Source organism: Pinus tabuliformis, chromosome 9 (genome assembly GCF_031772625.1).
Source record: "Pinus tabuliformis cultivar Carrire ecotype Pingquan chromosome 9, CPIR1, whole genome shotgun sequence".
NCBI lineage: Eukaryota > Viridiplantae > Streptophyta > Pinopsida > Pinales > Pinaceae > Pinus > Pinus tabuliformis.
Window position 1 is genome coordinate 1388675046 of NC_142307.1, and position 25633 is coordinate 1388700678.

Consider the following 25633-nt stretch of genomic DNA (forward strand, 5'->3'; position numbering starts at 1 on the left):
AACAAAGAAGGCTAATGGGAAGATGAAGAAAGACATAGAAGAGTGGTGCAAGTTCCATAAGAGCCCTAGGCATAACACCAATTAATGTTGCTCAAAGCAGTGGTTGATGGCCAAGCTGAAAGTTTTAGAGTCAGATGCAAGTTCTGACTATGAATCATATCTAGACAAGGGTAAGCGAATCATTTATTCAAAACCCAATGCCATCATTACTACCACCAAAGTCCAGCCAAGTGAACCCGAAGAACCAAAGGAAGGTGAGTGCCATTTTCACTCGCAGATGTGAGTGAAGGGTGCTCCACTGCACTTCATTGTTGATAGCAGAAGTCAAAAGAACCTAATCTCAACAGAGGTTGTCAAGCGGTTGGACCTAGCGACAACACCACACCAGCAGCCATACACCACCGGGTGGCTCCGCCAAGGCCGAGATCTCCACATCAGGCAACAGCGCCACCTGCCATATGGCATCAAGCCCTTCAAGGATGAGGTATTGTGTGATATTGCCCCCTTTGAAGTTTGTGATGTTATTTTAGGCCAACCATACTTGTGGAAGTGTCATGTTGTATATGAGTCTAGACCTCGCAGTGTTATTATTACTTTGGGCAGACAACTATACAGGATACCAGAGGTAGCTCCACCTACCCCCATTTATTTGATCTCCGCTAAGAAATGAAGGAAGGTCATCTCCCAAACCGAGAAATTTGTCTTCTTCTTGATTCACTTTCAAAGCGAGCATAAGGTCGCGACCACATCCATGGCCTCCACACAGTAGAAGCAAGTGGACAAGGTCGTGGAAGAATACAAAGACATCTTCTCCTCACCCAATAGGGTACCTCTGCACTATCAAGTCAAACATTCAATCGATTTGACCCTCAGCACACCTCTACTCAATTGGCCAATCTAGCACTGCTCTCTTTTGGAAAATGAGAAAATCAAGCTCCAAGTCCAAGAGCTACTCCAAAAAGGGCACATTCAAGTAAGTTCTTCACCCTACAAAAGCCCAATTGTACTCATGCAGAGGAAAAATGAGACCTTGCGACTCTACATTGATTACAGGGCCCTAAACAAAATCACAGTCAGGACCCAATACCCAATTCCCTGAATCCGACCTTCTTGACTAACTCAAGGGGGCCAAGTACTTCAATCAGATTAAGACTCTTTACTAACTACGGCACAAGCCAGAAGACCTTCCTTTGCTACATTTTCAACACTCCTTAGCGAGGAAGGGATTTTGTACAACACCCAACTTATCTTTGAAAAACACAAACTTGCCTTTGACTAAGGCCTTATTCAAGATATCTGCAACCTGCTCATTTGCGGGAATGTAGGGTAGCTTTACTATCGCTTTCTGCACACAGTACCTGAGATGATGGTACTTGATCTCGATGTGCTTGGATGGTCATGAAAAACTGGATTCTCAGAAAGCCTAATGCAACTCTGAGTGTCACAATAGATCATGGTGGGCTCCAACTCCTGCCTGAAAAGACCCACAAGCAACTTCCTCATCCAGATGGCTTCACATGTTGCCAAGCTGGCAGCCATGTACTCGGCCTCTGCTGAACTGAGAGCAACCGATCTCTACTTCCTGTTGAACCAAGAAACAAATGTTGACCTAATCTTGAAAACGCAACCTGAAGTACTCTTCTGATCTATGGAACTCCCTACCCAATCTGCATCTGTGAAGCCCTCAAGCCTCACTCCATAAACTTGTTTGTATCATAATCCATTATTTTTCATGCCTTTGAGATACCTCAATGCATGCTTGGCAGCAACCTAGTGAACTCTAGTAGGCTCCATCATGAACTGGCTCAACAATTTCACTGCAGAACATATATCAGGTCGTGTGTTCACTGTTGACTAAGTACATCAACAAACCAATGAGTTCCTTGTACAATGTGGCATCTACTCGCTCTGCTCTGCTAGCGTCCACCTTCCTCCAATTTGTGACTAGAGGCGTGGTCATGGGCTTGCAATCTTGCATATGAAACCTCTTAAGGATCTTTGTAGTGTACTTCCCTACCCCAAGAAGATTTCCCCATCACCCTGCCATACCTCCACCCCAAGGAAAAAAGTGCATAATCCCTATGTCCTTCATCTCAAACTCTCTTGCAAGATTTTCCTTGCAATCCTAGATCAAGTTGTCCACTCCAGTCAAAATAAGATCGTCAGCATAGAGCACTAGAATAAGCGGAAGCCCTGCAACCGTGATGTAGTACAGATTAGCATCTGCCTCACTCTTAGTGAAGCCCAATCCCTGAAGGTAGTTGTCAAAGCGAGTGTACCATGCTCTTGATGCCTACTTGAGCCCATAAAGAGCTCTCTTTAGCAAACAAACATGAGTGTGTCTATTAAAAGTCACAAACCCCTCTAGTTGCTCCATATAAATCTGTTCCTTAACCACCCCATTGAGGAACATTGTCTTCATGTCCATTTGGTGGATCTTCCACCCCATCTGAGTTGCAAGTGCCAGAATCGTCTTAATGGATGAATAACGAGCCACTAGGGAAAACGTCTCATCATAGTCGATGCCCTCAACCTGCGAGAAGCCCTTGGCCACAAACCTGGCCTTGAACTTCTCCACACTCCTATCGGCTCCATGATTCACCTTGTATGACCAGTGTGAGCCTACCACTAGTTTTCCCTCTGGGCGTGGCTCTATCACCCAGACATTGTTCTTCGTGATGGTGGAATACTCCTCCAAAATGGCATCCAGCCAAACTTGCTGAGAGGTGTTGAAATATGTAACTAGGTTCGATCTTCATAATGACATGAAATCATGATTTTGTGTATTTGATGAAAAGAGAAAAAAAAAATTATTATTGTTATTCTTGAGGCATTAGTTTCATGCTCAAGAGAAATTTATTTTTAGTTCAAGCACCCATTGAGTGTTTCTAGGTTTTTCATGAAGTCAATTGAGTCATTGTCATGTATTGAAGATCCATTTGGGCATGATACATATTGTAAAGAAAATTTATTTGAGTCAAAATAGAGTCAAAAGACCCTCCAAGACCTTGTCATGGCACAAAGATCAAGTCAGCCTACATGAAGGACAAGTTGGCCTAAAGAGAGTAATTTGTACCCCTCACAAGCCTATAAATAAGAAGGAACTCAACCTCATTTGGACACTCACTCAAGGAAGTTCGATCTCCTCAAGATAGAAGCTGGAAAATGACAAAGAAGGAGAAGAAGAACAAGTTCGAAGTTTTGGGCCTCTCTCTCTCTCTCTTTTGTTAGGGTTTCTACAATTACTGGGCAAGACAAAATTTTGAAGCTGCATCGAAGCTATGAAGTTGCATCGACGCTGTGAAGTTGCATCGAAGCTGTGACGCTGCAAGGTTGAAGTTGTGAAGCTGCAAGGTCGAAGCTGTGAAGCTGCAAGGTCACAGCAAGGTTGAAGTTGTGAAGTTGCTTCTAGGTCGAAGTTGTGAAGCTGCTAGGTCGAAGTTGTTGAAGCTACATCAAGGTCAAAGTTGCAGAAATTGTTGTTGGGGTTGAAATTGTTGGAGAATTTGCTGGAAGGTCGAAGTTTGTTGCTAGAAGTCGTTCAAGAAGGAAAAAGTTGACTTGGTCTTGGAGGGTCTTGGTCAAGGGTCATAGGTCTTGGAATTCATCAATTAAAGTTCTATAAGAAGAGAAGAATTCTGATGGGTTTTCCTCTCAGTTGGAGAGGTTTTGGCCCTGGTTGATCACCTACATCTTGTGTCCTATTGTCTCACTGTTCTTTATGATTTGGTAGTTGTTTGATGATAGAGAACACTAATAATAATAAAGGAAAGAAGAAGTTAATCAAGTAAAATAAAAATACATCACAAGCAGTTATCAAAGTAAGAGAAATCACCTAATCTAGCTGCCCTAGATTTCTCAACATGGTATTAGAGCTAAGGTGAGTACATCAAATAAGGGCAACGCAAAGAAGGATACTCAAGGGCCGAAGTATGAAGAAATCATCTTGGAAACATCAAGAGCATCAATCATCAAGAAGAGTCTGATCAAGGAAGAGAAAGAAACCTAATACCCAGCGAAGGAAGAATAAAGAAGAGCAAAGCATTTTTTGCGCTGTTTTGGACTAATTCTCCTCCACACGTGCGAAGGTTAGGGCATCATTTGCAGAGTGAAAGCCGAAAATTGCAGTCACTCAAAGGAGCCAAAGTTCGGGTCAAAGAAGGACTATTTCGCAAGCCGAATTGTCAAGAGAAGGATTCAAGGTCAAGAGAAGTCAAAAGGTGGCAAATTTATCCATATTCCAGCCACACGTGTAACCTAGGGTTTCTGCAGAAAAGGCCGAAATTGCAGACCTACTACAGCAAGCCGAAATTCTAAAGAATGGTCGAAAATTTGAGGTTGTGAAACAAGTTTGTCTAGTAAAGAAAGAAAAGTAGGAAAAAGCGTTGTCATCATCAAGGAATCAATGTGATCTACTTGTGAGCCAAGGATCACTTTTGAAGGAAGACATCTTCTATTATCTACATCATCATCAAAATCAAGAAGGCATCAAGCTGAAGATTTCATCATCTAGGAGTATCTTCACTTGACAAGTAAGTATCTTTATATCTATATTTATCTATCAAGATGACTTCATTTTGCAAGGAAAGCAACAAATTGGTTGGGTCGTCAAAATTTTCTTGCATGGAAGAAGAGGATATATTTGATCCTCATAGAAAATGAAGTCGTTGAGCATGTTAAGGGTTTAATTGTCTAACCGCCAAAAGAAGAAGCTCAAGCTCTAGCAAAATACATGAAAGGGAAAATATACAGACAAGATGAAGATATCAAAGAAGAAGGAATAGCCTCATACTTTATGAGGGTGTCTGAAATAAGGGATCAACTACAAGAGTTGGGAGAAATAATGTCTGACAAGGAAATGACTACCATAGTGCTCAATGCACTACTAGAGGAATGGGGCAACTTCACATCAAGCATCTATGGGAAGAAGGAAGCTACTCCATTCAATGAATTATGGTCATTATGCAAAATTGAAGAAACTAGGCTGAAGGCAAAAATCGATGTAGGATCAAGCGAGCAAGTTCAAGCATTTGCTGCCATGGCTAGAAGAAAAGGGAAGCTTGGGAAGCTTGGTCCTCATAAAAAGAAGAAGAACATGTCGAAGGTTCAATGCTATGGTTGTCATGAATATGGGCACTACAAGAGAGATTGTCCAAAGCTCAAGAAGGACAAAAAAGGAAGGGAAGAAGCCCGTATCACTAAAGAAGTGGAAGAAGTTGAAAAGAAGAAATCCAAGAAGGAGGAAGTAAAAGACCTCTACTATGATTGAGATAGTCTTCCTCACCTAGCTCTTTTCAAGTTTCTGTTTCAAGTTTTCTATAACTATCATGGTAGGAATCATTAGAAGCACGATAGGATGCATCATGAGATGGCATCATAGAAGCATACGATTGAAAGCAAGAGCTCGTGACATCATCATAAAGAAGCATGAAAGATGGCTAAAATAGAAGTCTATGGTTGTCACCTATAGAAGGATGTAGCTTTTGGTAACCTCATTAGAAGCATAAGTAGTACTTATGGGAAAAAGGAAGTCATTTAGTATAGAGTTCATCATACATCATTCAAAAGGAGCATTTGCGGGATGAGGATTATCAAGATCCTCTGTTAGAATTGTAAGACCTAGAATTCATAAAATTGACAAATTTAATGATTTTAAAGCTCTGAGAACAGTTTAAGAAACCCTAAATTAGGAATTTAACAGGGTATGACCAATATTACTTTTAGAATATAGTGATATGTAATACATGTACAGAATTTAACAATTTTATACTGAGTACCAACCTGGAGTTCTATGGTTGAAGGTGTCTATGCTCTGTAGTGGCTCTCGCTCCCGGTTCCATTACAAAAACGACCAAAACCTCCCTGCCAAACTGAGCACAATTTCAGTACCCAAAGTACTTCAAATTCGAGGTACTCTGGCCCCTGTGCCCAAAACTTCAAGAACAATTGAGCTCAAAATGCCTTCTATCAGTAACACTATGAGAATTTCCTACTATCTCTCTGTCAATTTCCCCAAAATTCCTCCTCCTGTTATGGCCTTCTTCACTGCCTTATATGTTTAATTTCACCGCCTCTTAAACTCCTTGTTGTCTGCCTCCTTCCTCCACCGCTTCCATACTTCTCTTTGTTGTCATTCTCCTACTATCTTCTCGGCCCTTCCTTCTTTTAGATGGAGGCGGTCCTATTTATTTTAATTTAAATGAATCATTTTTAGGACTTGGTAGTATTTTATTAACTTTTAGTTTGTAATTTAATTAAATTGTTTTGGTTCATATATTTAAATAAATTACTTTATGTAAACTTTTAATTAATTTCTTTTATTTAAATTAATTAATTCTAAAATTAATAAAATTTTAATTTATATATTCCATTATCTTATCATATATATAGATATATATATTTTTTATTTTAAAAGATTAGTTGTATATATATAAAAGTTGTACACATATAAATGCCCCAATCGGTATATTTATTATATCCTAGTGAGTTCGGGAACTTATTTTGATAATCAAAATTTTTAATATTAGCCAATGGATATAGTAGTGCAATACATGTTGTTCATGCATATGTAGTTATCATATGGATGCCCCGTATGTATGCTAATGTTCACATTCTGTTTGTAATTGTAGGCAGGTCATTACAAGAATCTTCATTGGAAGGTTCACCTACTGGAAGAAACAAGAGTCTCACCAGGGATTCCAACTTGTATGGGATTCATGGGGTGATGGTATGATGTCAAAAAAAGTGATGCATGTCAAGGGATTGAAGTTCTTTCAATCAAGGAAGCTGTCGAAGGAAGTCTAGATGACCAAAAGAAAGTGATCAAGTATGTATGCTTGTACTTGATAAAATAGAGTCATGTCATATGGTTGCAGATATCATGAATGAGTGCTCTACCTCAAGAGCATGATCAAAAGAAAGGATCTCCTCCTGTGAAAGGATGCATGAAGGCATGGTTCACACATTGACTAGATGAAATCAACATAATATGTCCTCATATGAAATATGAGGTGGTTGACAAAGTTGAAAGGAACTATGATTGGAAGTTCCTAGGAGAAAATGTGTGAATAAAGAAAGGAAGAGATCATGAAAAATGCAACTATGGAGAAGGCAATCAACATCCAAGAACTAGAAGATTTGACTATGATATATCCATGAGAAAGAAATGAAGATCCTGATAAAGTCTGGAAAAGAAAGGGACCCTTGACTTTGTATATCTTTTTAAGAATGCGTCAATATATATGCAAGATGTTGATGCAAACAAGGAGATGTCATGATGAAAGACCATCACAAAGGTATTTTTGATTTAATGTTCATTTTCTATTTTTGAATAATATCTGGATGGGCTAATGTAGGGCTACCAAAGGAAGAGTTGTAGATGTCATCTACAACTGACACTCATGTGGTAGGATGAAAGATCCTGAAGGAAACATGATGCGAAGAAGGTAGCAAGGCATGAAGGAAAGGCCAGATATGGACTAATGGATCACTTTCCAATGAAAGAAAGGATGACATGATTGACATGATTCATGAATGAAAGTGATGGATGGTCGATGCCCTACGAAGAAGTCCCAAAAAGATGAAGACTCCTGAATAAAGAAAAAGAAGTTCATGACATCGAAAGGAGGAGCTCTTCAAGCAGTTGGTTGTCCCATGATCTCCACCTAAAGAGTTGCTGGAAGCAAGTCCCTAGTCAAGAGGGAGCTTGGTCAAGTCCTTGATTAAGAGGGAGCTTGGGTACATTCCTTTTATAGGAATGGGTACATTCCTTCACTGGAATGGGTATATCCTCCCTAATTGAGAGGGAGAGATAGACACATCATTCTTGTCTTCACCTGGGAAGATAGAATGGAGGATTGGGTAAGCATTTGGCATCTGATACTCTTTGAGGATGTGGTAGGGCATCCAAGATAAGAGTAGTCGTAGAGGACCGATATTCTTTGAGGACTAGGAATCCAAGATAAGAATAGTCCTGGTGGAACATACCCTAAGAGAACCCGGTGGAGAATGTTCCAAGAGGGACAATGATGAGGGTGTCTATAAATCATTGGCCTCACCAGCATTGTGCTCTAATCTTGTGGAGAGATAGAGTTGTTAGTCAAGGCCTTGCTATATGACAATGTTGGATGATATGATGCTATACAGATGGGTTACCAATCTCTCTTCTTATGAGAATTCTTCAGATTGAGAATGTCCAAGTACCTTGTATGGATTATGAATACCTCCCTAGTTAAGAGGGAGTGTTAAATTATGTAACTAGGTTCGGTCTTCATAATGACATATGTAATCATGATTTTATGTATTTAATGAAAAAAGAAAAATAAATTTATTATTGTTATTCTTGAGGCATGGGTTTCATGTTCAAGAGAAATTTATTTTTAGGTCAAGCACCCATTGAGTGCTTCTACGTTTGTCATAAAATCAATTGATTCATTGTCATGTATTGAAGACCCATTTGGGCATGTTACATATTGTAAAGAAAATTTATTTGAGTCAAAATAGAGTCAAAAGACCCTCTAAGACCTCATCATGGCACAAAGATCAAGTCAGCCTAAAGAGAGCAATTCGTACCCCTCACAAGCCTATAAATAAGAAGGAACTCGACCTCATTTGGACACTCACTCAAGGAAGTTCGATCTCCTCAAGATAGAAGCTGGAAAAGGACGAAGAAGGAGAAGAAGAACAAGTTCGAAGTTTTGGGCCTCTCTCTCTCGATTTTGTTGGGGTTTCTACAGTTACTAGGCAAGATAAAATTTTGAAGTTGCATCGAAGCCGTGAAGCTGCAAGGTCGAAGTTGTGAAGCTGCAAGGTCGAAGTTGTGAAGTTGCTCTAGGTCGAAGTTGTGAAGCTACTAGGTCAAAGTTGCTGAAGTTGCATCAAGATCGAAGTTGCAGAAATTGTTGCTGGGGTTGAAGTTGTTGGAGAAGTTGCTAGAAGTCGTTCAAGAAGGAAAAGGTTGACTTGGTCTTGGAGAGTCTTGGTCAAGGGTCATAGGTCTTGGAATTCATCAATTGAAGTTCTATAAGAAGAGAAGAATTTTGATGGGTTTTCCTCTCAGTTGAAGAGGTTTTGGCCCTAGTTAATTGCCTACAACTTGTGTCCGATTGTCTCACTGTTCTTTATGATTTGGTAGTTGTTTGATGATAGAGAACACTAATAATAATAAAGGCAAGAAGAAGTTAATCAAGTAAAATAAAAATACATCACAAGCAGTTATCAAAGTAAGAGAAATCACCTAATCTAGCTGCCCTAGATTTCTCAACAAGAGGTTGCCTCCTCGAAACAAGAAGGCTCTAAGTCTAACAACTCGATCATTAGTGCCATGTACCCGGTGTACCTCTGTGTTTGCTTGCAATGCCTGAATATAGAGTCGGGAGCCTCAACTCACTCTTGGGCCTCTTGAGTCAACCTCTCGACCCACTTGGCTCTCTTACTCCTTGTGTTGGGAGTCACTGACTGAGTGGCTACCTCCACTCGTCCTAGTCTCTCCTCCTTATCCTGCAACGACTCCTTGTCATCCTGTTGTACAGCCTGCTTCCCACCTGGTTGAGACTTAGTCTGTGGTACTAGTTGAGGCTCTTGCTTGGAAGTGAGAAGCTCCTCCTTAAGCACTCCAACTTGCTCTCGCTCCAAGGACTCCCTCAGAGCTCTGTCCTCCTCAAACTTCACGTCCCGCCTGATAATTGTCTTCTTGAGTGATGGTATGTACACCTTGTATGCCTGAGGTGTCTCACAGTAACCCACAAAAATTCCCTTTTCAATTGTGGGCTCTAGCTTCCTCCAGCTCTCTTTGGACACATGGCAGTAAATCCTCGTCCCAAAGATGCAAAAGTGAGACACATCAGGTTTGTTTCCTATGAAAGCCTCCTCTGGTGTTACTCGTCCAAGTAGCCTGTGTGGACTCTTATTTTGCAGAAATATTGCAATGTTGCACGCTTCTACCCAGACGAACATGGTCAGCCCCTGGTCATGCAACATGGCCTTGGCCGCTCCAACTATGTTGCGATTCTTCCTCTCAGCCACCCCATTCTACTGAGGGTTATGGGGTGTTGTAAGCTCTCTCCTAATGCCCTCCTTGGCACACACAACCCTAAAGGCATTGGAGACATATTCCCTAGTATTGTTACTCCTCAATGTTTTGATCTTCTTCCCAGTCTAGTTTTCTACCAAGGCCTTAAAATCCATGAACTTGGAGAAGACCTCCTTCTTCTTCATAAAGAAGAGCCATGTTTTCCGAGAATAGTCATCTGTGAAAGTGACAGTATATGTGTCTCATGAGGGATGGAGAAGAGAAGGGCCCACATATGTCTGAATGTACCAACTCCAAAATCCCCCTGGCTCTATTGTGTTGGCCTTGAAAAGAAGGCTTGGCATACTTGCCAAGTGTAAAGCCCTTACACACTTCATGTTGGTCAATATTACACAATGGTAGCCCTGTGGCTATCTGCTAAAGGATCTTCAGCACCCCATGATGCAAATGCCCCATGCGTCTATGCCAAAGCTCCCCCACGTCTCTGCCATGCTCACACCCTACCTTACTACTCAGGGTTGCATTTGTCTCACCCTACAGCTTGTAAAGATTCTTCACCCTCACACACTCTGCTTCATGGCTCCATATGCTAAGTGCTTGAGGTAGGCCTTTGTTCTGTTAAAAATGACATCATAACCCTTGTCCTCTAGAGTGGAAACAGAAACAAGGTTCTTTCTAAGGCCTTGAACATAGAGGACATCCTTGAGATGGAGAGAGTGACCAGACTCCTTGTTAAACCTGACAGTACCCACGCCCTTGGTCAAGTACCTGCCATCATCTTCTAGCTCAATATGCAACTACATGTCCTTCTCTTTCAACTAGTTGAAATATTCCTTGTTCCTAGTCATGTGAAAGGATGCTTCAGAATCAATGTACCATACATTGTTTCACATTGAGCTTGCCATGCAAGCTATCAATGAGAAATCCTTCTCGAACTAAGAATTAAATACATCTACCTCAACTAAGGCTGCCACATGATCCTCATTAAACCCCTTCCTTCGATTAGGGCACGTAGTGGCATAGTGTCTGAACTGGTGGGAAGAGAAGCATTTGATCTTGCTCAAATATTTCTTCTTCTTCTCGCCCTTTGTCTTTACTAAACCTGCAACTCTCGTCCCCCTCTGAATTTCTTCTTGGACGCAGTCTCCCCACAACCTTTCCCAGTTGGGAAGATTCTCTCTGCCACTGACTACATCTTGGAAATTCTCCCAAGACTTATGAAGTCCCAGTAGCGCAAGACTCACAAGGTCTTTGTCTGCTACAGTCTCACCCACTCCAGCTAGCTCATCTCGAACCTGGGTGAACTTGGAAAGGTATGCAATGATGGGCTCTCCTTTGCTCATCCGGATATTTCTTAAATTTTTTCAAGGCAAGCTTCCTGGCATCACTGGATCGCTAATATAAAGCCAAGATGGCTTTCCACATATCATTTATTGTCATCTTCCCATGGAGATGAGGGATAATGTGGTCTTTGACACCCTCAAGAATGATCCTCCTGGCCTTGGTGTCATTCTTGTTATGCTGGAACAACTTTTGGCATCTGTGGGCGCAATTCGTGGGTTCTTCGCAAAATCTAGCACCCCATAATCTTCCAACACTACTAAGATCCGCTCCCTTCATGAACAGAAGTTAGAGGCTCCCTTCCCTCTAAACAATTATATGTCCTTAGCCCTTGGAACAACATACTGCTTATCCAAAAACACTGCTCTTCAAACTCTAGCGCAAACCTACTGACTGAGTAGTGCCCTTCACTGACTGAACAATCCTAGTGCTTGGTTTGTTTTATACAGAGCGTGGCTCCAATACCATGTTAATTTTCTTGAAACTTTGCAACTACTTAGATGAATCTACTAAAAATCAAGGCAACTGAAAATTGAAACCAAGTTTAACTTTCACCAAGATACAAAGTTTCATAAAAATCAATAAGCAGCAGAAAAATAATTGCGATAAAAACACATGCACATGTAAAATTGACACCAACATTTTACCTAGGACACCCAAACGGGAAAACCTGCATTCATTTGTTGTGGCCTTTTATTGATTGTCCTTTGGGCAAATAAATCTATTACATATTCAATATGCTACTACTGCACCCAGCAAACAACCTCTAAGAAACTAATTCTCAACTCCAAAATTGCTCTCGACCTCTCCTTGATCACTATTATGAACCTTGAGAAGATGCTCTCGGCCCTGCTCCTTGATCTCAGCCTACACACACAACTGCTTCCCCCTGAAACTAATCTCGTATTGCTCCTTGAATTCCTAATCTTTGCTCCTCAACCAATGTGCTCTGCCTACAACAATGAACCATCCAACATTGTGCCTTCATCCTTCTCTACTTTTGTAGATCTTCGATCCATGCAAGGAGGCCAAGTTCGAATTTGTGTTCACACAAGTTCAACGAGTTCCTTTTGTCAGTTAGCGAGAGCAAGTGTTGTTACACTTTGACTAGCTCTCAGTTAACTAGCTCGAGTTGTTCCTCGATTTCGTCTAGTTGTGAACCAACTTAACTGACTTAACTCGTCCTCTCTTCACTTGTCTCTGAAGTCCTAACTCATCCTAATTGAACTTGTCTCTGCAGTCTCAACTCGTCCTAACTGGACTTGTCTCTGCCACCTCATCCTGTAGTCTAACTGAAGAAGACTCCAACGAACTGAAGCTCCAACACTACACATGCAATCTACTGATGACCATTCCAGTGAACTGGAAATCGACTCATCAAAACTAAAGCCTAACTTATGAATTCACACTCCTGCTAAAGAAATACAATTCGAGGTCTTTATTGGCTAAGGCACAAGCCAGAATGCCTTTCTTCGCTGTATTTTTATCAATCCACTCTCGGCTACTCTGCTCATCTATGGAACAAAATGCACTCGAATAGAATGGAACCCCTTTTCCTCCTAGTGGCACGATTATAACACAGCTCGATAGCCCACTAATGGTTAAGTTTGACTCCTTCAACTCTTAACTAGAGTTACAATATGAACTCTTCTAGAGCCTTTTTCATCATGAACACGTCGCTAGCCCCTTTTCCATGAATAATGGGGGCTAACATGGCATCCTCTCAAAATTATGGTGGTCAAAATTGGAAGGTCAACTTCAAAGTGGCATAACTTTTGCATACGAACTCTGATTGGGGTGATTCTTGTGCCATCTAAAAAGTATATGTGTGTAGAATAGTGCTAAAAGGTGCAGTGCTTAAAAGGCAAAATATTACCCCCAAAAAGCATATTTTTATGCCTCAAACTGCTTCCAGAAGATTTCAAACCCCAATTCATCAAATTGGGACCCATCGGTAAAAATGAGAACTGTGAGCTAATTCCTCCACCTTTTCCACTTTGAAAGCTACAAGATGGATAACAAATAATATAAAGATCTAATCCAGATCAACAAGAGCTAATAGATAAGGGGCTTATTGGGATATTGAGCTACTGAAAGGATTAGACCTTCATATTAGGCTTAACCCCTAATACACACAAAACCCACACTATCCATTAGTTAACGGATACAAGCAGACAAACTTATCAAATTACGACATATCAAGTGTCGTCCTTCCAGTTGTCGACGTACTAGCATGGTGTAGTCTACTGGCGTGAAGCCCCATTACTAACAAAACCCGCGCCATTTATCATTTGACAGGAAGTTAAGGAGTCATCAGTTGATGGCGATGCAAAGCTCAGAAATCCCCCCATATTGCTAAAGCCCAGTGGACCCTGACATGGCAAGTGTTGATGTGGCAGTGACATGGCGCTGACGTGGTGTCGATGAGGAGGTAATGTCTATCACGTGGCACTAACATGGCAATGTGGCATTGACATGGAGATGATGTGGTGCTAACGTGGAAACAATGTGATGTTGTTGTGGCACTAACATGGCTAGATCATGTGGTAAGGTGACATCAACAGAGTGTGCAACAGTGCTAAGTTGGCGACCAAATGGCAGCCAAGATGGTAGGTGATGTGGAGATTGGAATGTCAGCCTATCAGCATACTGAGATGTCGAGAGATCGGCTATCAGGAGGTTTGGGCCCCTGTATCAAGCCTACCTTTTGATGCGAACAGAAACTAGAAGTCTATAAGATGGCGGAATGGTCGAGCTCCATCACTTCATGTCCCATTATGGGATCGAGCTGAGGAGAAGGTGAGTTCGATGGTGTAGTAACTCGAGTGCCTGTTATGTGATGGAGATCATGCTCCATCAGTTGATGGTCTATCAGATCATGCAAAGTTGGAGTTAAGTCCAACACTGAGGGCTAGTAGTAACAAAAGTCAGTGAATCATCGGGTGACGAAAGTTGATGGAGAAGTCGAGATCTGCTAAATGATGACCCATTGTCGAATTAGGCGAAAAGCTCATATATGAGCTTAAACAGTGAAACTTCACCCTATGGGGTTGAAATTCGATATGCGTGTCAGTGAGCCAAGTTGGCCACGTGGACCAATGACGTAAGGGCACATGGCGATACAAATGCTAACGGCCTTGAAGGGAAGATCTTTAAATGAGAATAACCTTGTGCCCAAAGCTCAAAATAAGATGAAATTTATAACAATGGAAAGCTCTCGACAAGCAGAAGACGTTGGCAATATCAGAAATAAGGTCCAAGGTGGTTAAAGAAAGAAAAAAGTTCATAACCCCATCTTTGTAATTAACCTTGAAGGTCGGGTCTAGATAAACCCCACAGCTCTAATTAGGCATTAGGGAGTTGGGTATGTTACAGATTCCACCCAACAAATTCTCTTTACTAAAATCATTCTCACCAACATGCAAGTATCAAACCCACTCTAATACCATAATTAGTTCAACCATCTACTTAGATGATTACAACTTTCTCATACCATTGAACACATAAGGAAGCAAGCACACAAACAATAATGGAGGAAAAACAAACAAGGATATGTTGATCTATTAATATTGAAATTTAAAACATTATATCAAGCCTTGGTAGGATTCTTGTTGTTACCAAAACATGGATGTCAATGCCTTCACAAAATATGATTACCAATCTCAACCTCGGCTAGGCTTACAAACTCGAAATCCACGATGGGTTCCACAAAATCCCTTCTTACAATTTGTTTCTTCTACTTACAGTTTTTGTTGCACTTGAGAGAGCTCACAATCTATGTTTCTTCTTCTCCATGAATGAATTATGAGAAAATGCCCCCTCCTCTTGTGCTCTCTCTGTTTTCTTTCCTTTTCGTTAATTTTCCAATCTACGCACCAACCACGTTAAAGTTTTAAAGAATGTTTTTATGTGTGTATTTATTATTTTCATCACATGCCATTTCATGAATTCAAAAGCAAGTCCCTTTAATTTCCACACTCCATCCTCCAACAACATCTTATTCACCTCTTGTCACACCTTTGATAAAATTATGGACCCTCACCTCCATACTTCATGTTATTAATAGGGATGGGATCTAATAGCATGCACACTCTACCCAAACCGTCCCTTGTCAATCACTAGAGAGTGTGTAAATTATTGATCTTCAAGGGATCATATGTTCGACACATCTCTCTGACTTTGCCACTCCGACAATGTCCTTCAACATGAGCTAGGAAATTCAAAGGGCAAGTAGAATTCGCAACTATAAACAAGAATACTCCTACATTAGAGGCCCTTCATTGGTAGATGCAATAGCTTGTGTTGATCTTTGTAGCTCGGGCAGGTACTTCTGCACAAGCCAAAGTGTCTAGGCATGCAAAAGTCACCCAAGCTCTCCTTATACACTTGCTCTAATGTGCGCAACTTGCATTTGTAACTTAGCTTAAGTCTAACTTAGGAAAGCACCTAATTAATATGTTGGCTTATTGAGCTAAAGAAACATTAGAAAAAAGTAAAGTATTTACTTTAGTCATTAGGTTTTAATCTCAACCCTTGATCTCAATTGAGGTGAGATTTAATCTCGACTGTCAATCACTTTGGAGATTAGTGTTACGGATTTAGCTCAACGAAAAGTTGTAAAAGCAAGGCTAAGGAGAAGGAGAAGATATACCATACAATATCACAAGACGTTGAGAGAAGCATCTCAGTGGTGAGTGGTGAAGGACTTCCATTCTAGTATGTTCGGTCCAAGGTGTGAAAAAATCACTACTGAAATTCTATTTCAGCAACTGGAATTATTTCTTCTAACTGTAAATTAATTTAGCAATTTATTGTTACGACAACAATGAATTAATCACACTGCAATCTTCACAAATAAAAATATTGCGGAAGATAAACTGGAAACTGAGAAAATACTGGCACACACACAAAAAAAATATAACACCGTTATTTTTTGGACAAAAGTCCCCAAAAAAACACAACTTGGGAAAATCGGTGCAGCAGTTGAGGTTTTTTATTATTAAGCAGCAGTGAGTACAAGAAATGTCGCCAAACTGGGGAATCTATCACTGAGAAATACTGGCAAAAATTTACTGAGGGATTTTACCCTCTCTTCGAGCAATCTAAGCATTGTCTGACCTCTGAAAAGCTAGTCGTCCAAGTGGTTTGTGCAGGCTTTGCGTCACCCTATTGCTGCCTACCACATGCACTGCCTGAAACAACTGTCAATCTAGCCATCTTGTCTGCTGTTGACTGGGAAAATGCTTCTTCAACCCTCTGGAACTGAAAACATCTTCCTCTTCAACCAAAAGGAACTGCTCACTTGAGGCTATGCGCAGCCTCTTGGAGAAAAATTTCGGCCTCCTCTTTCTGACTCTCCGGAACTAGAAAACTTCCTCCGAACTCACTGTCTCTGCCCCTCTGTCACTACTTCCCTTCTCTGGCTCGACCTCTTTTAGCAAAATGTTGCTACTCTCTAGAAAATCGAACTGCCCAAGGAATTCGATCTCAAGCGTACTCCTCCATCTACCCATCGACTTCTTATAATCTCACTATGGGACTCCAACAGCCAAGATTAAAATTTAATCAATGGCTGAGATTATTTCCTAGTCGATCTATGTGAGTTTCTACAGAAATCTCACCTTCCTCAATTAATTGTTGTTAATTAATCATTTCCCCTAAGTTAGACATAGGAAAAAAAAAATATTGATTAATTAACTTACTTAAGGCATTTCTAAGTGGATTTTCCTGAAACCTTTTTTGGGTTATGGAGTCCTAGTGTTTCTTAGCCTCTCTAACAACTGACAAGACTAGAACACCATTTGATGCTACAAAAAATAACACAAGGAAGGGTGCAACAAGGAGATCCATATCAGCCAAGGAAGGCTTGATAAGTTGGATCAAATCCAGTTGTTGTACATGTAATTTCCTCAATAGGGCCATTATCCCGGGATGGAAGTCTAAGTAGGGCTCTAAAGAATTTTAATGATGAACTAATTTGATTGGGCAAAATATCTTGAGTCACTTTTTTTAGATTGGTTATGTTTTTGCTTCCACTATAAGAATCTAGTTGTGCTTGCATTTAGTGGATTTGTAATTTGCTAGGACAATGAATTGTCGGGTGCTAGGTTTGTAGGAAAATTAGCATGGTTTTAGAGTAGAAACTCTAAAAACAGATCTCTAAATCAAGAAAGAAGTCAAGTTTGTATAAGATTGTTAGGGCCAGGTTCAGCGATGATCGTATGAAGCAGAAAAATTTTATTTGTAGGTCAAATGTTGTACAAACGCCATACATCATACAATGACCAAGGTTGGGAAAAATTCATATGGGCGAAAGAAAGCAAAAGAATTTTGTAGTTGTAGGTTAAAGGAAAAAAGGGGCGATGATTAGTGGTGGCTGACAGTGCAGCCGTCAACCAGCGAACCAACCACCACCCGTCAAAGTCAACTGATAGGCACAAGAGAACAATGGCATTGAGAGGAGACAACAGCAAGTCAGATAGGTGCAGAGCTATGAAGGAGCCATCAACAAGTTACAACACAACACGACAAGATGGGGCCATAAAGCACATGGCGGGTCAGGGATGGCCTCAGTCCGAGAGAACCGAGGTATCGCACGAAAAATAAAAATAAATTCAAGTCGTTGCAAGTTCAAGCCTAACTGCCATAGGGAGAAAAGTGATGGCATGAGGGTCGACCGACAATTGACAAAGGATAAGTTTTTAGAAAGAATCTAACATCCGCCAACTTGGAAAAGATCGCGGGTTCGAGTGCAATCCACAAGTGGCGGAGGCATGAGGAACTACAACACACAAGGGCTTGACACAACTGCCAAGAAGCCATAGGCCATGAAAGTGAAGCTATGTTGATGCTAGCCAGGGAATAGTCGTTAAGCCCATGAGGACAGAAGATAGTCTTGGGTAGTCAATAAATCAGCATCTAGGTAGCAGTAGTTACAGATCCAGGCAATAGGCCAGAGGCGTGATCAGAGCCTAAGATAATTTGGTAGCAGCCAAGCACATAGGTGTGGGACTCAGGCTATGGAAGAGCCAATCACAAAGGGAGCGGTAGGGTCCAATGCAGGTGGTGCCATAGAGCAAAGGATCGTGCTGCAAGAAAATGTCACGCTAGGTATGGTTGAGTAGTTACGAGATGCAGTGGCCGCAAGAAGTTGTTGGGAAAGGGATATGCCATGGCAAGCACAAGCCGATATTAGTTGACAAAGCACAGTACAAAGGATAGTACCAATAGGGCTTGCCATCAAGATTGGCAGACATTAGCGCTCAGGGAGAGAAAGGGAGACCGTATCAGTTGAGGGTATGGCAATAGATTTTGTGGGCGTTTCAAAGGACCAAGACAAATCCAAAAGGGAGATCCTAGCAAAACTATAAACCAGCATTTTCTTGTGTGTGCCAGAAGGACTTAGCGCAAGGGCCGCTAGGACAAGGGCAATGAGGAGCAAAGGTTCGAGCAGCAAGAGTGAGGAATCAACCTCACAACCCAATAAGAAGGACCTAACTAAGCTCAAGTGTTTTTCCTATCATAAGATGAGACAATATGTTTCACAATGTCCAAAGAGGAAGAAAGGGGGGAGGGGCACACAGTCAATTGTAGTTGTGTCAGCAAAAGCTTAGGAGGAGTTTGCCAAGAAACTTAAAACCGAGTTCGCACTTGATTACTACCTTACCTCAGGCACATTACCAGCAGGTGTGTGACTACTAGAAGTGGAGCCACAAGACACATGACAGGAGCACGAGAACAGTTTGACAACCTGACTGAGTGGGACTTAAAATTGCATGTAGATTTTGGTGTTGATGCCAAACATGCAATAAAAGGGGTTGGTACAGTGGTATTTTAACTTGAGACAAGAGGCAGGATGAAAGAAAAAGACATGCTATGGGTGCCAAAACTTGGGTGGAGTTTGCTCTCAGTCTCTATGATGGCAAAGAAGGCATTCTGTGTAGCATTCCAAGATGGGAAGGTATTGATCAGACCCAACAGATCTAACTCTGATGAGGGACATGTCATTGCAATTAGAGAGAGCTAAAGGGCCAGCCTATTCTAGTGATGGCAAGAAGCAGAGTAGTGAAAGAGGGAAAGGAGCGTGAAGCTCCAAAGGTTGAGTAGCTCAGATGGAGTCAACCTTCAGGTTCATGAGGGGAGAAGCAGTCAACAAATTCCTTCAATTTTGTCAAGAAGGTCTCGTGGTACGAGATGATCTTACAGGATGTTCAGCAACAAGAGGCTTCTAGGAACCAGTCCAAGGGGAGCAAGACTTCTAGGTTGTTTCTAGATTAGATGGCAAGAAAGGATTCCAGTTCAGAGGGAGCAGCCATGGCAGTGGATGTAGTTCCACGATCAAAATCAATTCCAAGGGGCAAAAGTATCTCCCTCGCTAAGAGGGAGTATTGATGTTTATAGCTCAGGCAGGTACTTTTGCACAGGCCGAAGTGTCTAGGCATGAAAAATTCGCCTAAGATCTCCTTAGACACTTGCTCTAGTGTGGGCAAATGCACTTGCTCTAGTGTGGGCAAATTGCATTTGTAACTTAGCCTAAGTCTAACTTACGAAAAGCACATAATTATTATGTTAGCTTATTGAACTAAGGAAACATTAGAAAAAAGTAAAGCATTTACTTTAGTCATTAAGTTTTAATCTCAACCCTTGATCTCAAGTGAGGCGAGATCTAATCTCGATTGTCAATCACTTTGGAGATTAGGGTTAGGGATTTAGCTCAACGAAATGTTATAAAAGCAAGGCTAAGGAGAAGGAGAAGACACACCAAACAACCGCACAAGACATTGAGAGAGACATCTCAATGGTGAGTGGAGAACAACTTCCATATTAGTGTGTAGGATTAGTGGAAGGGGGCAGCAAGGAGATCCAAATCAGCCAAGGAGGGCTTGATCAGCTGGATTAGATCCAATTGTTGTACATGTAATTTCCTCAGTTGGACCATTTTTTTTTTTTTTTCTTGTTAAGACTAACCTACGTACCCACAGGGATTTGAACCGGTGACCTATCGCAAGGAGTGCCTTAACAGCGCACCCATTCACCGTCAATCCAAAGCCCCGTGGGCCTCAGTTGGACCATTTTACCAGGACAAGAGCCCAAGAAATATCTAGAGAATTTTAATGATGAACTGATTTGATTCAGCAGAATTTGTTGTCGTTTTTTTTTATTGGTTATGTTTTTTGCTTCCACTAATTAAGATAAGAATCTAGTTGTGCTTTCATTTAGTGGATCTGTAATCTGCTAAGTCAATGAATTGTCAGGACTCAGGTGCCAGGTTTGCAGGAAAATTAACAGCTTGCGCAAGTTTCCCAAACACTCGTTTGTTAGGCCCCCATTGTGTGTGCATTGTTTATCTTCAAGGGATCGGATGGTTGGTGAATCCCTCCCACTACACCATTCAAACAGTCTTCTCCAGTGTGGACTGGGAAATGAAAAGGACACATAGCATCTGCCACTATACATGGGTGTAGTCCTGCCTTAGAGCCCTCCATTGGCAGATTTATACTTTTGTCCTGTTGCATTCTACCATAATAGAATTTGTCTCAGTTATTTACCCCATCTCTGCGTTCATTTCAGCTGGTTAATTTTTGCCTCTGGTTTATTACATATGTATTACATGCAGATCTCAAAATTATATTTTCTATTTTACAATATGGTACCTGAGCCATATGTTTCAATTTGGGAAATCCAAGATAAAGATCTTGGAACTGTTAAGAATTTCTATTTGCAGAAGAGATGAGAACATTCCTGACATTTTCCAGAGTTTCCATACCACGTGGGCAGCATGAGGCAGAGGACAAAAAGAAACCAAAACCCTCCATGGTGAGTCGTGCTGATGTCAGCTCCATGAACAGCATGACATTGTTGGAAATGTTGCTATCAACTAAAGGATTGTTTGTCTCAGCTTTGCAAGTGTTTGGAAGACTTGTGGACGTGTTGGAATGTTGAGTTTCAAGGACTCGGGAAAGAGATCTTTTGAGCAGAGTTGATGTATATGCAATATGCTAATTCCAGATATGGAATTATCAAATATTGGGATTGTCTAGCTAAATGTTGAAAGTAGACGTGACCGGCAGGGAAAGTTGGCACACTGAGTTTTGTACTCAGGGAAGACTTAGAAATTATGTTTCAAATTTGAGGTATTGGGTGGGGGATGTTTAAAAAATAGCGATAGCAGTAAATCTGCTTTCATTGGGATGTTGTTACATATTTAAGAATGTTTGTAACAATTAGAGTTTTGTGATGTCAGCTAGTAAGATGGAAAGTTTCTTGTAAGGTATTTCGAAATTTACTTATAATATAAAGCATGGATAGTTAGAAATTTTCTTGTAATGTAATTCACAGAGAATATATAAAAGAAAGGTAGATGCACTGTAACAACTGGGAGACTATGTGACACTGAAGGCCCTTCATGCGCAGATTTATTCTTCGTAGCCGCCACTATTAGGACAATCAGGTCTGCTGTAATGGAATTCGCTTCGGTTGTCCTCCCCGTGTCTGTATTTATTGTCTGGTGTAATGCAAGTTCTTTACTTTGTTAATTTTTGCCTCTTGTTTGATACATATGTATTCCGTTGCAGATCTCTAATTTTATTTTCATTTTATAAAATATCAAATATGATAAAAACATAACGACATTGTAACCAAAATTTACCAAATTTATAAGATATGCAGATGTCGGCCCATGTGAATCAGAGATTATTCAAGCTTTGAACCAGGAAGCGTTATCGTTTTTGAGAGAGAGAACCATCCTTACACTTGAAATTGCGACACAATTAATATGTGTGCATAATTATTGTCATAAGTCGTTTGTAATTAATAGTTTCCGAGAGAAACGAAGAATCTTCTCACTTACAATGTCAGAAAGATTCCGCTCTGCAATTCTTTATGACACAGTAATTACTTTTAAAAAAATGATGAACCATGATGATCCAACAAATCTAAATAACCATATGTCTGTAATCAATTATAAGTCCATTCTCAGTTCATATTCATAAAGATCGTCACATTTTGGCGGGTACTGTTGAATTCTTATAGCAAAATAATCAGAGACTTTGCATGGTCTGATGATATTCTGACTGCGAGTGGCTTCAAAGTAAACCCTATAAACATTTAAATGCTTTTAAATCTGAAAATACCTTGAAATTCCCGCAGAACGATAACCGGCTGGGCAGTCATTCGACCATCAAGCTGTCAAAGGCCATCGAATTTGACAACACATCTGAAAATTGCGATATCTTCGGGGTCATAGGCAATTAATTTCAAACATTCGTAATCCGATATGATACACACATCTCTTCGCTTTCAATCCGCACAATAAAATACCTTTGGCATATAGGCGCTGTAATGGTCCAAGTTTGATTTGGCTTCTTTCAGTCAACCGCTCGGAAAATACCCATCATTTGTGAAAGATTCTCGTCTCTTTCACAGGACTGTGTAGAGTGATACAAGCATCAATTCTGAAGGGCTTATTTTCTTTGAGGGCACTTAAGATACAAGCATCAATTCTGAAGAGCTTATTTTCTTTGAGAGGCACTTCTTAAGTGCCAATGTGGGGAAGAGGAATAATTATGTGGAAATGGGTGGAAAGTGGTAGGATTATGTTGATGTATAATTGTGACTATTTATTTATTTTTATTTTTATTTTTATTTTTATTTTTTAGTTAGGTCTAGTTTAAGTCGGGTTATCCTAATGTTAGATAGAAGAACAATTTGTTTACCATTGGAATGTTATCACCAGGATTGTGTGAAGTTCAGTGGAGTTTGGACGCCCCTTGGGATAGTTTAATTCTCTCAATAGTGGCTCTTATCCTCAACCCCTCCCCATGAGATTTTAACCAAGTAGGCACTAAACCCCACACAAACCAATTGGTCTACACCTCATGGGTTTTGTTGTATTAAAGTATATAAGTTGCATTCTCTAAAATATAAAATAGGATAAAATATATTATAAATAAAATGGTTCAAAAAGATGTTTCCGGGGGATGAAACGAGTGGTTAGGGTTTGACACAGGTTCGTCGTGGCAAGCCTGCAACAGCAACAGAGGACAGGGGATATAGCAGATCCGGACGAGAGATCACCAACACAGATCGCAGAGGGAGACCGACTGGGGCAGGAGCGGACTGACGGAGGTATGATGAGCTTGGAAGGGGGGGGAGCGATCCCCTCCTATAAGAATGTGACGGCGGGAGAAGCAAGCAGAAATGGGACTACGGGAAGTCATGGAAAAAGGAGCAAAGACACACTGGTCATGGGAGCGCGTTGGCAAGCTGGTCTAGGAGGTAAATGCCTGCCCAGAGCAGCAAAAAAACCCAGGTTTGTCATTCCCAACAACAAACTGGAGGAATACAGGGGGTTTATGAAAGATCATGCGTTGATCTGCAAATTCATAGGGGCCTGGCCTACAGAGAAGGAACTGGTTAAATGGATACAGCACCGCTGGCAACCGAAAGGTCACATAGATCTGAAACTAGGAGCGAAAGGCTTCTTTTCAGTAGTATTCTCTAACCTAGAAGACAAAGAAAAGGTATTTGAGGAGGGTCCTTATTTCTTCAATAATGTTGGATTATTCATGCACCACTAGGAAGAATGTTATAACCTGGAACAAGAAAAAATGTTGGCAGCGCCAATCTGGGTCTGATTGTTTGGCCTCCCAATGGATTTCTGGGATCCGGAAATCCTGGAAGGAATAGGCAACTCGATTGGGACCTTCGTCAAGGTGGCCGACACAACAAGAAAAGGAAGGTACACTTCTTATGCCCAGATCTGTGTTTACATGAACATTACAGAACCTCTCCCTGACTGCATAGAAGTAGAATATCATGATGAAATCTGGCAACAACCTTTGGATTATGAGCACATACCTTTCAGGTGTAGGAGATGCCATGAATATGGGCACCTTTTCAGATCTTTCCCCCAGAACTTCCCAGAGTCCACTCAGGGAAGCAAAAAGGAAGAAGGAGTGGGCAAGGAAATGGAAGGGGGATTTCAGGAGGTCCACAGAAGGAAAAGGAATCAAAAACCAACGAGTACCGAGAAGACTCCTTAGAAAGAGAAGGAACAGGAAAATCAAAATAAATTCGTTGTACTACAGGAAGAGGAAATGGAAGAGATTAATGAGGAAAGCAGTGAGGAACCAATAGAGCCAATACAGAAAGACAAAGGGAAAAAGTAAGAACAGATCAAAACAAGGGAAGAAAACGTAGGAGAAATAAATAAAATGCAAATGGAGCAAAGTCAGATGGAGATAGACCCACAGAAAGAAAATTTTAGCGAAGAGGAACAAGTAATGAAGAGATTACTACAGGAATGGAGGCATTTGGATGAGAGGTTCATCCCAGAAGACCAAAAACAACTATACAAAGAAATGTTTCAACAATATAAAATGAAACTAGGAACGATCGTGATAAGCCAACCTGAGCATCTTGGATCATAGGGGGGACAGGGGCAGGAAGCAAGAGCATCAGGCAAAGGAGGGAAAAAAAGGGGCAGATGGCCCATGAGTGAATCCATCCAAATGGTGGGAGAAATGTTTGTTAATTCAGGAAGAGTGGTGCCATTATCAGAGGTATTCCACCAACCAACCAAGTTGTTGAAATGATAATCATGACCTGGAACATAAGGGGTCTGAACAGTAAAGGGAAACAGAGATATCTCAAGGAAAGATTGAGGAAAGATAAACCTAGTGTTATGATATTGCAAGAAACCAAGGTCAGTGAACTAAAACTGAAGGAGATCATGGGAAACTTCAAGCCCAGGTACGAGATAGTAGGACAAGATGCTCTGGGAAGTGCAAGTGGTCTCACCATACTGTGGAACCCAGAAGAAGTAAGATTCGAAGATTGGGTAAGTATGCCAAGAATACTCTCTGGAAAATTCAGAAATATTGGATCCAGAGAATGGATTCTCCTTTCAGGGGTCTATGGGCCCCATATCCAGGGAGAAAGAAGGAACTTCATTAGAAACTTAATAAATGTGAGCGGTCTACACCAAAATATGCCATGGATTATAGGAGGGGATTTCAACATGATTAAATCCTTGCATGAAAAAAGAGGAGGGGTGAGAAGGATGGATGGAGATATGGAATTGTTTGCGGATACCATAAATGACCAGAGGCTAGTAGATATCATAACTAATAATGGGATCCACACCTGGAATAATAGAAGAGGAGGGAGGCATCAAATAGCCTCAAGGTTAGATAGATTCCTATTATCGGAGCAGATTGTAAGCAGAGATATTTTTGTGGAAGCAACGATATTACCTGGGAT

The 25633-nt window shown here is 40.9% G+C and overlaps 1 protein-coding gene across 2 annotated transcripts in view; it reads right to left on the reverse strand.

The window, feature by feature from the left end:
* LOC149153698 (uncharacterized) overlaps positions 1–22924 on the reverse strand; it is a 307386-nt gene extending 284462 nt beyond the window's left edge. Inside the window, exons 1-2 of one of the 2 annotated variants that reach the window (XM_089441160.1) lie at positions 22691–22924; positions 22504–22586 (exon numbers count right to left, since the gene is read on the reverse strand). In XM_089441160.1, the coding sequence (XP_089297286.1) occupies positions 22504–22543 (40 nt within the window). In that variant the 5' untranslated portion in view covers positions 22544–22586; positions 22691–22924. Of the gene's footprint in view, positions 1–22503 lie in introns of both variants that reach the window. The other variant, XM_089441159.1, reaches the window with a different exon arrangement.
* Between the last annotated feature and the right edge of the window lie 2709 nt (positions 22925–25633).